This window comes from Varroa destructor, unplaced genomic scaffold (assembly GCF_002443255.2).
Source record: "Varroa destructor unplaced genomic scaffold, Vdes_3.0 BEIS01000001.1, whole genome shotgun sequence".
NCBI classification, from domain to species: Eukaryota; Metazoa; Arthropoda; class Arachnida; order Mesostigmata; family Varroidae; genus Varroa; species Varroa destructor.
This window is the reverse complement of record NW_019211454.1, coordinates 17,715,712-17,731,799: the sequence shown is the minus strand read 5'-3', so window position 1 is coordinate 17,731,799 and position 16,088 is coordinate 17,715,712. Positions and strand designations below refer to the sequence as shown.

The 16,088-nt window shown below is 41.6% G+C and overlaps 1 protein-coding gene across 1 annotated transcript; it reads left to right on the top strand.

Annotated features, from left to right (window-relative positions):
* Window positions 1-470: 470 nt before the first annotated feature.
* On the top strand, window positions 471-14,610 carry Rab1 (RAS oncogene family member Rab1). The gene is made up of 4 exons (XM_022788860.2): window positions 471-936; window positions 9,417-9,537; window positions 9,893-10,144; window positions 10,961-14,610. Exons 1-4 carry the CDS (start codon window positions 914-916, stop codon window positions 11,186-11,188), a joined length of 624 nt encoding a protein of 207 aa, XP_022644595.1. The 5' UTR covers window positions 471-913; the 3' UTR covers window positions 11,189-14,610.
* Window positions 14,611-16,088: the final 1,478 nt, after the last annotated feature.

Below are 16,088 nucleotides of genomic sequence, written 5' to 3'. Positions count from 1 at the left end.
CCAGCAACGGAAGCACTATGTCGTTGTATTCGAGTGTGCGATCAGCCGAAGTTGCAGCGGCGGCAGCAGATCAACGTACCAACAGCGTGACAGTGAACCGAACAAGCATTCATCCAATCGAAGCAGATCAGGCAATAGTCTAGTCGTTATTTTATAACAGCTGTCCATAAATTATCTGTCTGGGTGTACGCAGGTGCAATAATATATTTTTGTATAATTGTATTGTTGGCAGCAGGAAGTGTACAGAAAAGTTAATGTAAACAAACTAATTGCAGCCATTCAAATGCAATCCAGCACGAAACTATCGCCGCTGTCGTTAGCCGTCCCTGCCAAGAACGCGTGTTGTACCTTGCTATCAACCTTCTCCCAATGCTCCCAATGTTACCTGACCGCCCCCCGCCGTAGAACTGTCATCGCAAAGAAGTCCACTAAGCATTGATCACTATTATCATTCGGTCGTCTTTCTATCGCTGTGTGTATTAGTTGTCGTCGTTATCCGGTAGTCGCAGCAGTCGTAGCAGCAGCAGTGAAATCGCCGAGACTAGGAACAACACCCCTCGACTGACGACGTTCGTCAGCATCAGCAGCAATAGCAAAGAGTGAACTATAGTGAGTGACGAACGCAGACTGGCACCAAACGACAGGCGGATTGAGAGCAACGAAACGGATCAACGTTTCACGACGTACTTACGTCAGTCAGCGACTGCTCAGCGTCAACAACTGTCAACGACTGCGAGTCTAGCCAGCTAGCCGTCCATTCAGGCAACCCCCTACAAGCAGGCGTTGACAGCCGAAACTATACAAGAACGAATTGCAGGAAGAGGACTAAGACGAATTTCGTGAACAAACAGTGCTGCGAAACTGCTGGAACATTGCAAGCAACCGAGTATCCGATCGTTCAGCAGTTATCACCATGGCCACCCTCAACCCCGAGTAGTGAGTACAATACGCGTGCACCACTGTCTTCTTCATGATACTGCGTCCAAGCACTTCCAGCTTCTCGTCGTATCCTCCTGCTAGTAATTACTACCGTTGTTATGTGTCTCTGCTTAGATCTAATCTGCTCTTGAGTTGTTCATCGGAATGGTTTCTTCAAAGATGAACATTTAAATCGACAGATATAGAAGTTCCGTAATTGCCGCAACCATCATGACTAGTGCTGGTGCTGCTTCCATGTACCATCGATTCAGCCGCCGCGCCTGTCGTTGAGGAGGCGGCCGCTACCATTTACAATTACTGCTCTTGCTGATATTATATTAGTAGCGAATGCTGGCCGAATTATATCCGACCAACAACTTGTTACGCATTCGTCTACTTCTCATTGTGTGTGCTTTTATTCACGTGATTATTTTTCCAGTTGGTCTAGTAATACTAATACGAACAGCAGCAGCGGTAAAAGTATAAACCTCGTTTATCTGTTGGGTTCATCCTGCTAGTTACTGAACTGCTGTAGCAGTTTGGTTTCGTACCATCTGCGTGTCATGTGTATGTGTGTGAATTTCTATCCATTCTTTGCATTGACATTGTTCGTCCCGTTCGTTTCGTGTCGATCAGTCGACCGCCTCCAGTGACCACCAAGCTCTTTGGTCTCGGCCATCGGCTTCTTCAATAACGTCATCCTTTCACAGCCTCCGAACCGTCGCAATTGCAGCAGTTGCTTTCGCGGACGCTGTGCTACCTCTGCTGCTGCAAGTACAACCGCAGCCACGGTTACTTTCCGGTCGTCACAAACGGACGGTGCCAGTGGCGTCCACTGGACGACTGAGTGGCTGGCTGACGTCGTAGAGTATAGCTGTTGAAGGCAGTTGTTCTTATCGAAGGTGTTGTTGGCTTGCTATTTTCCCAGTTCGCCACAACAACAACAGGAGCAGTAGCAGCAACATAAGCATAAGCAGGAGGCGCGATGGAACGATGCAGTAATTTGCCGTTATCGCTGATAGTGTCGTCGAGGTTCGATGATAGATACGCTTTCTATGGACGATGGAGAGAGGTGTTCATCTATACGGTAATAAGCGCCTTGTCCCCTCTGTCTCTCGTTCTCGCTGATGAATGCAGTTCTCACTCTATCAACAGAAACGACCTGAGAGATTGTGGCGACAGTACCAGGTTCCGACCGATCAGCTAGCAAAGACTGCGAGAGAAGAAGCGAACGTTACGGCAATGACGATATGTACCGAGATGACTGAGACGTTTCTATTACAATTATTAATATTGCTATACTCATTCCTATTTATACATGTGTTTCTAGAAAACATATGATTATTATTTCGTATGACTTCGTTCGTATGACTTCGTTCGTATGAGAACTAGATGCGCACGAATGGATAATCTGCATAGCACTCGTGTTAGTTGCGTACTTTGGTCACAGCAAAAGAGATGGCAGACAATGAGATTAGGTGGTAGCTGACAGTTGTGGTCTAACAAGGGCTGAGATAGTTTTGTCGTTCAAGAGGTACGATACGTGGGAGTCACTGTCTTGTTTACATTGAGCCCCTACCGTTTCCGTTGCGTCTCCCCTCAACAAATCAAACTGCCTTGAGTCGAGTTGAGTACTAGGCCGATATGCTATAATGACACCCCTGCCTCGATTTACAGATAAACGGCATAACCAGTTATAGTTCACTCACTACATCATAACTAGTGGTGCCGATGCAGATTTTGCTGTCGTCGGGTCGATTTAGAATCGTCAAGACGTGCATAAAGAACCTATTTAATAGCCTGACAGCATTAGTCAGCGGCAACTACAGTTTGGGGGATAGCGTCAGGTGTTTCAATTGCTAAAATTGAGAAACTAAGCAAACTTAGTGGGGGTAAAATGAGATCTTTTATTGTTAAGAGTAGGAAGATGTCACGTTTTGTGTACTATTTTTTGCTTTTTTTGTGCTCCAGTCGGTTGTAGCTACCTTCTTCATTGGTAACTGGAAAGGTACAACTCTCGGTCTATAACCAGTGGCGAATCCGTCTGTTACAGAAAAGCTACGATAGCTAGTTAGCAGATTCAATTGCTCTCGCCTGTATTAGTTTTTCCAATTACAGACGATAATCATCGTATGTGTTTCATGCGACGATCTGAAATATGGCTGCAGCATACAGCATGGAAGCCGCATTGCATCGACGCTTCACAAAAAAATATAGATGATTTGCATTTGAAGTAATCAGGAATCCCTTTGTACCACACACAACGCAACTACGTACTGTGCATTCTACTTCTTTACTATGTATTCTCAAACGTGTTCGAACGCCGTTCACCTAGCGTGGGCATAGCAGTCGCCATATATCCAACAATAAATAAACATTGTGTATCTTCCATAGCGGATCTGGCTCAAGCAGCCTGACTAGTGAATGAAACTGGGTAAAGCAAGTCGATAATTACGGAGAAGAGGAAGTACGTTCCTTTGTTCATGCTGTTAGTTAGCGCATCTTTCACGGATGACCGAACCACTACCGACCAGAGCTGACAATTGTAGAAGACGCAGCCGTTAACATATTCTCTGCTTTCGTTGTGCGAAAAACTGATCCTCTCTTCGATATGAGTGGATCGGACAGCAGCGGTTCTGATGGCTCCTCCTGGCGTTTAGGAGTCCACCAGCAATCTCCTTCGTCATCGCTTCAGCTGTGCTGCTGCTGCCGCCGCTTCCGTCGACGCATCAATTTAATCAATAACAGCTGCAGCGGCAATGATCACGACGATTACACAGAGGCAACTACGAAAGCGCCCAGATGCTCCTGGTACTCATGCTGCCGCTGCTGCAATCATAACAAAGTGCCATAGTCGGCGCAGGCTGAATCTCTTGAGACGGTGGTGGTAGGCCCGCAGGCAAGCGGACGCCGTCACGAGTGGCAGTCGTAGCAATGGTATCCACAGCAAAAACATAGCCCTGAGGTGACGTCAGGCGCAGGCGGGGGCGTTCGTCGGTTTGTAATATCTCCGTTTTACGTGTGTCAGATGCCAACATCTGGCCGTGACTGGCACGTGATGAAAACAGTAGCTGCAGCGGCAACAAAGTAACAGAACCAGCATAAGGAGAGCGGATGATTGCGAGTTAGAGCCGAGGGTGAAGGGTCAGTTCGGCAATGATACTTTGGCAGTTGTTGTCCTTCTTCGTTTTACGTTATAACAGGGGTATCACTGCTGCTGTTATTGTTGGCTTTCATCAATCTTTTTAAGAGGGTTTGATTAATATTTCTACGTACCGGTGGCACCAGAGAAAAGCCTATTTTATGCGGGCCGAGTGTGGGGTTTAGCTCCGACGGTTGGATTTACTTCTGCTGAAACCTTTACCCACTAAAATTCCTCTAAAATCTCGCTAAAAAAAAAAATAAAATTCCTCTTTTATACTGCACTCCGAGCCAAACTAGAACTATGGGGCAGCTTTGAACTCTGAGCAAGGAAAGAGAGTTCATCACGGAATAGAACAAACCATTGCCAGCGATACTGGCTACGGTCCCTCTCTACTTGCCGATTGGAAAAAGGAAGGCGTATTTATTTTCAAGCAATTTTTGCTTAAAGCTGAGTTGAAAAACCCCTTTATGTAGGCAGTATGAGTGCGGATTGTTTCTAAGTAAGTGTCATAAGTACTACTGTACTTTTAACTGTGCTGATAATAATTTCTGATAGATCTGGAAGTACAATTAGTTTATTGGATCTGTAGCAGTACCTCTATGCAGTGAAATTTTTAAGTCACGTTGGTGTTAAAAGAAACTGCGTTACTCATGTTCAGTAAACCAGCTTGGGGTGCAGCCTAAATCAAAGTTATTAACATGGAAGCATGCACACGCTACTGATGATATACAGACAGCCCTTTGTCGACGTCGAGACGAGATTACTTCAATGGTTTGATTATTGAATTCTACATGATGGCAACAAGCCCAACAGTGCTCCCAGAAAGAAATTGTAAGAAAGGCAAAAAAACAATGTAGTCAATTGTACATCTGTTATTGACTAGATACAAGCAGTCTGTCACTCGAAATTGGTGCTAACATCAACCGCACGTTAATCCACACGTGAATGTGAACCTACACAAACACACACCAACATACTCGGCGACTTTATATCATCAATCAGCCATGCACTCTATGGTTTATAGCGATCGTATGATTAGGCTCAGGCAAAATTTTTGTGTTTCCCTAAAGCAAAAGTGAAAAAAGACCAGGATCGTCGTGAATGTCACGTGCGGCGTGACGCATCGCGTTACTTGCCTGATAGGGTCGCTCGGGTAGAGCTAACGTTATATAGCAGCACATATCCATATAAAGTAAGCTGCTTTTACTAGTCGTTTAGTTAAATCCGTTGTCGTTATATTTCTTATACATACATATATACACACAAAGTGTAAAAGAAACTTTTCGATAAATATATATTTTAAGTTCCTGTAGAATTGCGTAATGACTCCAACTGTCGTCTATAGTTTTGTGTAACTTTTGTAGGCCCTCTGTCGTATATACAAATGTATAGAATGACCTACGATTGCAAAAACCTCAAGACGCTTCTGCAGAAGTCTGCATTGCGTCTGTCGTTAGATGACGCACCGCTATCCGAACAAGTCTGCCAGCATAGACTGTCTAGCAGCGAAAGTTGGTGTCGGGGATTGCTCGAGACAATGCACGTCACTTTGTGAAGTAATAAGCAGATGTGAAACGACTCAATTTTGTTTTGCACTGTTTTTCTCCCCAGACTTATTTCGGTTGCGTGTCTACGTAATTTATGCCGTGGTACTGTATGAGGCCATTGCTATTTCAGCTGTAATGCAGCTAATTGTAGTTTACTTGGCAAATGTGGCTGCTTCTGTTGGGCGAAACGTTGCATAACGTTTATCGGACTTGTCATATTTATTTTAGAAGAGATACACACAGAGACGAGTAAACATGTGCGCCTTTGGTATATCGAGAGTTTCATCCGTATTTTACTGGTGGGAAATATTGCCTTAATGATATAATCGGATAGCTCACTGACTAGATTTTAGAAGAACGGATTCAGTTACTTCTTCTAGAAATACCTCTACACAAATAAATACAGTAATATGGCAGAGTAGATTAATTAAAATACCACTCGGGAAACCACAGGCTTAACTGTTGAGCAGCCAACTTGTTTGAAGGAACGCAACTGTAAGCGTAGCATTTTAGCACCGTCATGCGGCACATGTTTACTAACGCACTTCGGCGTTCAGCTTCGTTCATGGATTATTCTGTTCGACGTATTACTGTGAAAAAAACCGAAGGCAAAGAAAATCGGTAAAGACGGAAATGCTTCACAAATGAGCATTAGGTTACCTACGTATGCAGCACTGAAATGTTTTACGAGAGTTGTGTTCGCAAGTGCGAGGTAATGTTATGTTTTAATTCATCGACAACATGGTATATAAGGTATATAGGGATATATAGGGTAGCACCCAATCCATTCATTAACGAGCGCAGCAATAATAATAAGAATATTTGTAAAATATTATTAGGATTACGATTATCATTCATTGACGTATCTTTTGCATACCTAGTCATGAATCTAGTGAAAGCTAGCGCGTCGTTTCTAAGCGAATCTCCCTAGCATTACTTTTCGTTCGCAGCCATAGCGGCATGGTTGCTATTGTCGACCATCGACGTCGGCTTTAACCGACCGACCGTTTCACGACATCGGTTCGGTTGTTAGCACCGTCCCAATACGCTCTCCGGCATTGCTGCCAGCAGCCGCTCCCGTTGTTATAACGGAGACGGTTGTTATTGCTCGTTCGTTCCTACAGCGAGATCCACTTTCTGCAACGCAGTTGGCGACTGTGTGCTTTCGCAGCAGTGGCTGTTGTGGTAGGAGGTCGTCAGTTATGGCAGCACCGGATTCAGCGATGTCAGCCAAACCAAAAACTTGTTGCTGTCGTTGTGATGGCTGAGGTTGTTGTTCACGTTTACGCCGAGATGTCCACATCGAGATAGGCATGTAGACGTACCAGGCTTATACGCACAAAGCCAGACCTCTAATTGGCATAGACAGACATGGGACACCGGAGCGCGCAATGACAGCCGCAAAATTTGTGCCGTAAGTGTGACGCTCGTTGATGAGGAGCGACGAACGCGAGAGAGAAGCGGGACGGAGTGAGAGCGATACGGCAGAACACGACGAATCGACTAGCGAACAGCTAAAGTGATGATAACAACAACAACCAGGACGTTGTTGCGGCGGTGCCAGCAACCGCAGGCGGTAGTAACCAGAGTGCCGCAGGGGGTGGCTGATGAAGCCGATTCACGCATTCGATAAGCTACCTATATTTATAAAGATGGGGGTTTAAGCATATGTGATGAAGTAGGTGCTAGTAGGAAGCGTGCCATCGGAGAACACAAAACTGGTGAAAATTTCCGTAAAAATAACAATAAAAACATTGGCTGCTCACTGCCACCGCTCGAACCCGCGGGTGATCCTTACAATGCTGCTTGATGTTCTAGACATATCGACATTATTTTCGCCTGGATATGGGATTCGAGTGACTTTGAAAATAACAATAAATTTATCGCTGGTTGGATAGCTAGAGCATGCATGCCACAGTCTGAAGTTGCTGCGGTGTGTCTGCTATGTATTTGCATGGCGCTCGTGAATTGCTGGCTGCTAGCATGAACTACTTTCTCTAAGATGATATTCCTTTTTCGAATGAATGTACGTTATCGTTTACACATTAAAAATACTGCCAACATTGTGAGATATTGAAATTACTAGACTTTCTTCAAAAAACGCCAGCAAGGTTGTTGCAGTGCTTAAAGGGTGCATTCATAGACACGAATATGATCTTTTTCCGAAGCCTTGTTGTATACTTCACATTAGACTGTCAACCAGTTGAGTCAGTTCCACAATAGGTAGCTTAATATATACCGGAGGCAGTTTTTGAAGAGAGAACAGGTTGGGATAGGAGTGACAAGAACTAATGGACGATGGAATTGAACAAAACTGATCGACGAATTGCTTTGTATTAACTGTAACAACATTCTCAACTATTACGATGACACCATCGAGGCATTCATAAAAATCATTCAATGTAATCATGCCTGAAATTGCGCGATTACTTTTACATGGGTTGATGACCAGCCGAGGAGTTCCCGCACTTGACGTATTCTTTCTATAGCGCTTGACGCGTCCAAAGGGGATCTTTATTATTCCTTACATTGCATATCCACAGACATCGATATGAATACATTAAATACCTGTCATCCATCACTAAAGGCAGAAGTTAGAGCTATTTTTTCCTCGGTCGTTTCCTTTGAACCACTAAGCGATTTTTCTGGAAGTGTTTAACCCATACGAGCAACTTGCTTCATGCTAGTACCAACTGTGTTCTCAAATACAAGGAGAATACGATGGTAATCGCTAGTCCGTCAGTATTAGAATTATCTGTCAAATTTTGCATCATTATTCCATTTGGCTACTCAACGCTTTCTTGAGAGGCGGTGTGTATACTGTAGTGTAATCCAGTCAAGCCAAGCGGGTGTATCCATCGAGCGGTTGAGTAGGCAATCCTGCCGTCGATCTAAGCGAGCTCTCTACATGGAGTTTTTACGAGGAAATGTTTTACCTGAGGATTTTTTTAAACGTGTACGTTTTTGTAAGCTAACAAATCTCTGGATTTGTTGCTGGAAAAGCAAGCACCGATGCGCTGCGCATGCATGATGTCTCGCACGTAATCCCACGCCTTTCGACGAATCCAAAACACATAGCCTACAAACCGGTATAGCTGCATCCAGCTGGAGCCAAATGCTATCTGTCTCGTCCATGAAAGTCCGGGAGAGTGCAAATGGGTCAGAAATGATAAGCTATAACGTAAACTTTATTATGCGTATTTCGATTAATTTCAGGTGCTGAGGGTCCCTTTTGCATGTATTTCTGGCGTAACGTATATGTACAAGCACATATAAAGCGTAAACTACCAATAGAATAAAGTTCCTGGCGAAATGACTTAATATCTCTAAATCACTGAGTGCTTAGCACAATCCTCAATCAGAAAGGGGCGAGATGTCATGCTGGTTTTCTCTATTCGCACGTCAAAACTTATTGCGAACAGAAATTCCCAAATGAAAAACTGACTCTTCGCAGACGTATTTTGACATGGTGCTTGCCCACAAGCAAGTACTGCATTAGCTTACTTGATAATCGCCGTCATTGTCACCCATTCATGATTACTTACTATTCCCTAATACTATTAGCATGTCGGTCATTAGCGTATTATCATCGCGGTCGCACATTCAAATACTGCTCATGATACTACAGTTTCCGTAATCTAACATCATTTGGTTACACCCGTACGCTTAAGCACAATAAGATGTATTAGTAATACCCATAGTGAGCCGCAGGAATATATGTACGTATCATACAAATCTTAAAACGTATGTATGCATTGCGATTCAATAATTATTTATATTATTACCAATATTATGATTTTCTATAGCGACTACCTCTTCAAACTGCTTCTGATCGGTGACTCCGGAGTCGGCAAGTCATGTCTATTACTTCGTTTCGCCGATGACACCTATACAGAATCGTACATTTCAACAATTGGAGTGGATTTCGTAAGTGTCGAAATGTTCATGTTTACCTATAAGTCAATATAAGAACGTTTAATAATATAAGACTGATGTGCGAATGAGGCATAATAACACAGTAATGCGGGTAATCACATACTTAGAAAAAATTGCGACTGTTTTTGGCTTATCTCAGTTTCTATTACCATTATATACACATGATCAAAGGTAAAGATGACCATATATATGCAAATCTTATCTATGTAAAACGACTAGAAAATAGGTCACATATTTCGCCTGGCTCGAAAAATTCACTTCAAAAGTGAGTTACCTCTATTCGTGAAAATAATGAAGGAAATAATTATTGTGTTATAATGGTGATTGCTTTGCTGTTTTTCTCCAGAAAATTCGAACCATTGAGCTTGATGGTAAGGTCATCAAGCTACAAATCTGGGACACAGCTGGTCAGGAACGGTTCCGTACAATCACCTCGTCGTATTATCGTGGAGCACATGGGATTATTGTTGCGTACGACGTAACTGACCAGGAATCGTTCAACAACGTCAAACAGTGGCTTCAGGAGATTGATCGCTATGCCTGCGAGAACGTAAATAAGCTTCTTGTCGGAAATAAATGCGACCTCACCACAAAAAAGGTGAGAAACCTTTAAGCATTATACAAGGAGCCCGAAAACATTTAGTTTACTAACAATAAGATAATTGGTAATCGATTCTTTTACATCAACACATCAATTTGTGTATGACAGTTTTTTTCTAATATTTACGCTTGCAGAGATTCACTGTTCTATATGCGGCCAGTCACGTGAATCAGGGTTAACGAGCGCTGTATGGCCTTTCATACTTGGGAATATTAGGCGTGCCTCAGCTGCTTGTTGTACAGCGCGCCTTTGACAATCCTAGCGTTAAGCTATTATTAGGAACGAGATAATAGTTTGCGTATCAGGCTTTAGTTTAAACATCAATATGACAATCATCATCATCACCATCGGATTTAATTAGATTTTAGTGAGACGGTAATGCGGCACTCAGGCACCAGTAATGCAATATGATATCAATTCAGTTCTCAGACTGGGCCGTAGCAAATCCTGTAAGATATGACTAGCGCCCACAAATAATGTCATCCCGGGGAAAAACGTTTTGTCACTGTTCGCCTATCCACAAATCTGAGATAACAAACGAACTATTGTTTTCGTCCTGCACCGCTTAACCATATCGTCGCAGGAACGTCCACAGTTCTCAAGAGCTCTGAGCATGATTAAGTACTCGATTTAGAGTATTCAAATAAATTCGAACATTTTTTGTTCAATGTCTAGAAACGGGCCCTATAATGCTATAACGTTAATGTTACTTATGGTAATATGGACGGTTACGTCAGCAAGAACTAGGCTAATGTAGCAAATGCAACTTTTTTTATTTTATACTGATTGACCTTCATCAATTCGATGGCACAGGTTGTCGACCACTCGACCGCGGCCGAATTCGCCAAGCAGCTTGATATCCCATTTCTCGAAACGTCAGCCAAGGACTCAACCAACGTTGAGCAGGCATTCAAGAAGATGGCCGAGGACATCATGGCTCGCATGGGTCCCGCCAGCAGCGAGCAAATGCGAGCCGCTGGTGAAGGAAGGATCAACCCGTCAACGCCCGTCAAACCAAACCAGGGCGGCGGATGTTGTTAAGATGGTATCCCAAGGTGCTCTATCGATTTAGGAATTGCGCAAATATGTTTTCTTCGCCGCTGCAGAGAAAGACAACAACAGCAACAATATACAAAAAAAGACAACAACAATAAAAATACCAAGAAAAATCCCCATCAGCTATCTCTTCTGCCGCTGCTATAACTACTATTACAAGAATGACAACAAATTAAGACGATGTAACGTAACGAGATCGGAGGTAACCACGTCAGCTCAGAGACTCAGATAAAAAAAAAAAATAGGAGAAACCAATTATTGCTGACTATACCTGTGTCTGTAGAGGAGAAAAGGTTGTTGCGCGTCAATCTGTGCAATTGTCCCGCCGTAACACGTCCCGTCGTGCGGCTGTCTCTGGTATGGCCGACTCGAAGGTTGGGCTCGTTTGTTTGCCAGTGTCGCCGCTATTATTACAGTTACTATTAGACTAAGAATACGAACTAATCATTCATCAAGCAGCCAGCAGTAAACAGTAGACAGCCAACTTCGCTCACCAGTTACCCACACCATTTGTACTTGTTCTATACCTGTCGCAAGTAACAGTAGTAATAATAAGAATAATTCTAAAATAAGTAATTATAATAAAGAAAAACAACAGAAGTAAATGAACCGACTCAGCACCGAGCATCATCCCGTTTCGTGGTGAAATATATTGCAGGAGTATGAACAACGTTCATAGGCGAAGAGATTCTTATAAATACTAAATATACATATATAATCCACATACGGTCGATATAACAATCAGAAACGAGTGTAAGGTGGAGAGAGGAAAAGGAGCGGTTAAGCACAGGAGAGCGAGAGCAAAAAATCATCGAGAGTTTTCAAGTTATAGACACTGATGTGAGTGTAGGTGAAGACTATATATATATATATATATATATATATATATAATGTTACACTTACCACTTCATTATTTGATTATCCGTTGATAAGAGCTAACAGTGTCAAGTGACAAAGAAATTTCTGTGCTAAAGACAAACGAGTTCAAATAGGCAAAAAACACGTTGTTTAATGGCGTTGGCCTTTAAGCGGATGTGTGCCCTATTTCTATTACAGAAAGAAAGAAGCGATACAGTAATTTGTACCTTCCCGTAAAACACTGACACAAGTACATGCACGCACGGGTATCCATGGTTAATCGCAATTCTTTGCTTTTTTACAATATTGCCCTCAGTCGAACCAGATCACCCTACAAGTCGATGAATATGTCCTAATATCCTTCTACATGAATACGTTCAAGCAAAGAAGTATAACGTTGTCGCTGCTTGTCTGTGTACTCGACTGTTTATCCCTTCCAGCTACTGCTACTAATGGTTATTCAATTGCGTCATGTTGTCATCAAAATGTTAATCGTAGGCATGTGATGCTCATTCTGAAATCTTTACGAATTCCTTCCTATTGAAAGAAGTGACTAGCGAAAACGCATGGAGTGCTTATGGTAGACGGCACATGCATACCCATACCCATAAATAGAGTGGCGGCGATTCTGGAAGCGGCTCAACGATAGCAGTAAAAATAATTAAAATAAACGCAGTAGAATCGCAGTCAGTTGGCCAAGGCAATTTCTAATAGGCAGGCAAATCCATGAAATAAGGTGAAGTCTGTTCACGGACAATGAAACCTCCTGTGCGTCTGCATTGAAAACCTTTTCCACCACTTCGCTTCCTGCTTGGCGATTAGCACCGTACCGGTGATGTTTGCGTTTCCTGCCATAAGATGGTATGATTGAGATGAACTTTGACGTGAAGTTTTTGTAGGGATTTTTTTTGGAAGTTTTAGGAAATCGTGTGGTAAATAGTTATTGCCAATCATTGAGCAGTTGCACGGATATATCGGTGGTGGATGATTTTTCGGTGGCGCAGTCGCGATAAGTGTTGAGCGAAGCTGCATATTAATAGATTTAGATAAATTAATGAGAGACATAGCACAGTACATGAACACACACGCGCACAAACACACAACCCGGCAAAACGTACGAGAACTGCAGCGGCGAATAATGATCGTTTGCGGAAAAACGAAGAAGTGAATAGGTTTACGATATGTGGCGGTGGCTTGATCAACTTAGCCTGCTATAGGACCGCGGGCAATTTGGCTGCTGACACGTTTCGCGCGTTCTGCTACTAGGGCCAATGAAGTGCCACACAAGACAGTCGAAGCGTGAAATATGAGGTCTTGAGTTCTGAGCTGCTGCGGACTACAGTTTTATAGACAAGCTACGTTACGTGCTAAAGACAGCAATGACGACAACCCTGGCAACAGCAACTAATGAAAGAAAAAATATCACATGAACCATATAGACCCATATATAAATGCAACGGGAAAAGTCCGAACGAGCGAAAATAACACACATGGGTAAGCGAGAAAGTAGAAAGGGGCGCGAGTACGAGACATAGCGAGAAAGAAAGATGAGGATAAAAGATATATATATATATATACATAGTGGTAATAATTATGATAATAAAATAAGCTTGATGAAACTGATGAGATGGTGGAGATATAATTATGAGATAAAAGCGCGATGAAAAATAGGCAGATTATAATGGTGATTATGGTGGTAACTGACCAATATCTCTTTATATATATATATATATATATATATATAGGCGTGGTGAGAAGGCGAGGATGGTGAGACAGGAATAAAAGGAAATGATGAAAAGCTGATGCTAACACTGGCATACCATAAGGACAGGAAATACTGATAATAAAGGAATGATGTGGAGGTATAAGGTGTACTAGGATAGCAGAAAAAATCACACGCGAAAGCGAAAGTTCGTAGAAATAAAAATAATCAACGAAGACGAGAAATTTATCAAACGCAGTGGATACAAGCGGTGTGTAGTGATCGAGATTAATTATAACAACACAAATAATGATAATATAAAAACAACGACAGCAAAAAAAAAAAGAAAAAAGGTAAACTACGAGAAAACGATTTCCAGAGAAAATTCGCATCGTGTATATGTAATTAATGCTATCACTAATAATCAAATGGTAGGAGCGCTATGGTAACATCATCGGTGCTATTTTTGCCGACGATAATAGCAGCCAGACAAAAGTTGAAGATCGTTGTGCACACACAGACGTAGAAAATACAGACCGAAAAAAAGAAGTGAGAAGAGAAGCCGAGATCCAAAATGGATTAAAATGACGGATTTCGATTTATTGATCGACTTGATGCCGGTGGCCTAATGCCCTGCAATGCATCGGAATGAAATGAATGCAAGAAGAAGTTAATGAGGGAGCGGAGGCTCCTCGATGGTAATTGAGGACAACACGACCATAATGGTGACCATCTGAGCAGATGTGCATGATGACGAGGTTGATAAGAGAAACGATATGATGATAATTAAAACTGACAACAACAAATAAATTAACACCACATTCTAAGTTATGCATCATTTTTGAAACTCAAGCGTCTTTATTTCCATATATATATATATATATATATATATATATATATATAGTAGCGCGTTTACACTGAAAGAAACTCTGACGAGCTGATCGTCATAACGAGCATGTCGTCATTCGCTGTTTCTGATATCAGTTGAAAGTCAGTTTTTTTTTCTAAAACAAAACAAACTCATCATGACCAACAGAAATATGTCGTTTTTGGGATTCAGGCTAAAATTAGCTATTATCTAATATTTCCGTACTAATTAAAACCCTAGAAAACTTTTTTCTCCCGAATTTTTTTCCAGTTTTCGTGTGGCTCTTAAAAAATCAGAGAAAGACTCTCATAAAGCAAGCCAGAAATAGGGTCCTCAATGGGGCTGAGATTTAAAGGGTTCAAAAATTAGTCTAAATGGCTCAAAGAACTAATTTTGATATACCGGTCGAGTTTCAGAGTGGGAAGTATCAATTTCTGGTTCAGATAAACTCCAACGGTTAATTTTTTTGAGGCTTTTTGCTCCTTTTATACATTCTGGCTGTTTTAAGCCCCTATATTTTTAAAGCTTAAGGAGTTTAACTTTGCTGGAATTTGCAAATAACGTATTTGGGCGACGCTTTACCGAGGTTACATCAACTAATATCGCATGACGCGCGATTGATGTTAAACAATTATTTACAGAATAAAGAAAGAATATTTTGGAAATGAATAATTGGTAATGTCATTGGTAATGTAACCAAGCCGTAGTCTCGGTCGACGGTGGTTATGTTTAATAAGCACGACCAGACTACGCTTTTAGCACATGGCGAAAATTTTAGTACATGTATTGTTTAGATACAGTCTCAAAAACAATATGCGAAAAAATTTCACTATTAATGTGCTGCCCTGTATATATATATATAATACATAGCCCACTATAATCAAGTCAGACTTCCAACGAGTCACTCATTCCAAGCTTTGGCCATACTTAGGTGTCGGTAAAGGATTGCTGAAATTGACTCAAAACCTAATAAATAATCATATTTTTTGTGTATCGAATTCAATAAATTGCATATTCAGTAAATTGTATCTATAAACATTTATGCAGATAATGTAAAAAGCTCTAAGCAGGAACCGAGAAACACGGTGCCTGCTAGTCGTTGAAAAACACCCTGGACAGCTTTTAAAAGACTTGAAGTTGTATCTTTCATATATATATGCGGGGTATACAACTGTCCATATAATCGTCTGCTTAGAGTCTATTTCGACGCAGTCTTCAATCCAACAATATAATAGCGTTGCTAATTAAGAATATATATACGTCGAACTGCATACTGTATGTAAGATATTGTTGAATACTTGACATATTAAGTATTATTTGTTCAGTTGACAATAAGATTTTCCTATTATTGAAAATTGATTGTTCATTAATATTACTAAAATCAGATCGGTTTCAGTTCGAGAAAAATTGTTAAGTTCAACTGAAGCATTAAATTCAATTTTGATTTAGAAATTAGA

Bases quoted from the DNA above. Each gene is read 5' to 3' on its own strand.
- Rab1 (XM_022788860.2), top strand. From the start codon at position 914: ATGGCCACCCTCAACCCCGAGTA. The intron at 9,538-9,892 runs GTAAGTGTCGAA...GTTTTTCTCCAG, and splicing joins CAACAATTGGAGTGGATTTC to AAAATTCGAACCATTGAGCT. The intron at 10,145-10,960 runs GTGAGAAACCTT...TCGATGGCACAG, and splicing joins GCGACCTCACCACAAAAAAG to GTTGTCGACCACTCGACCGC.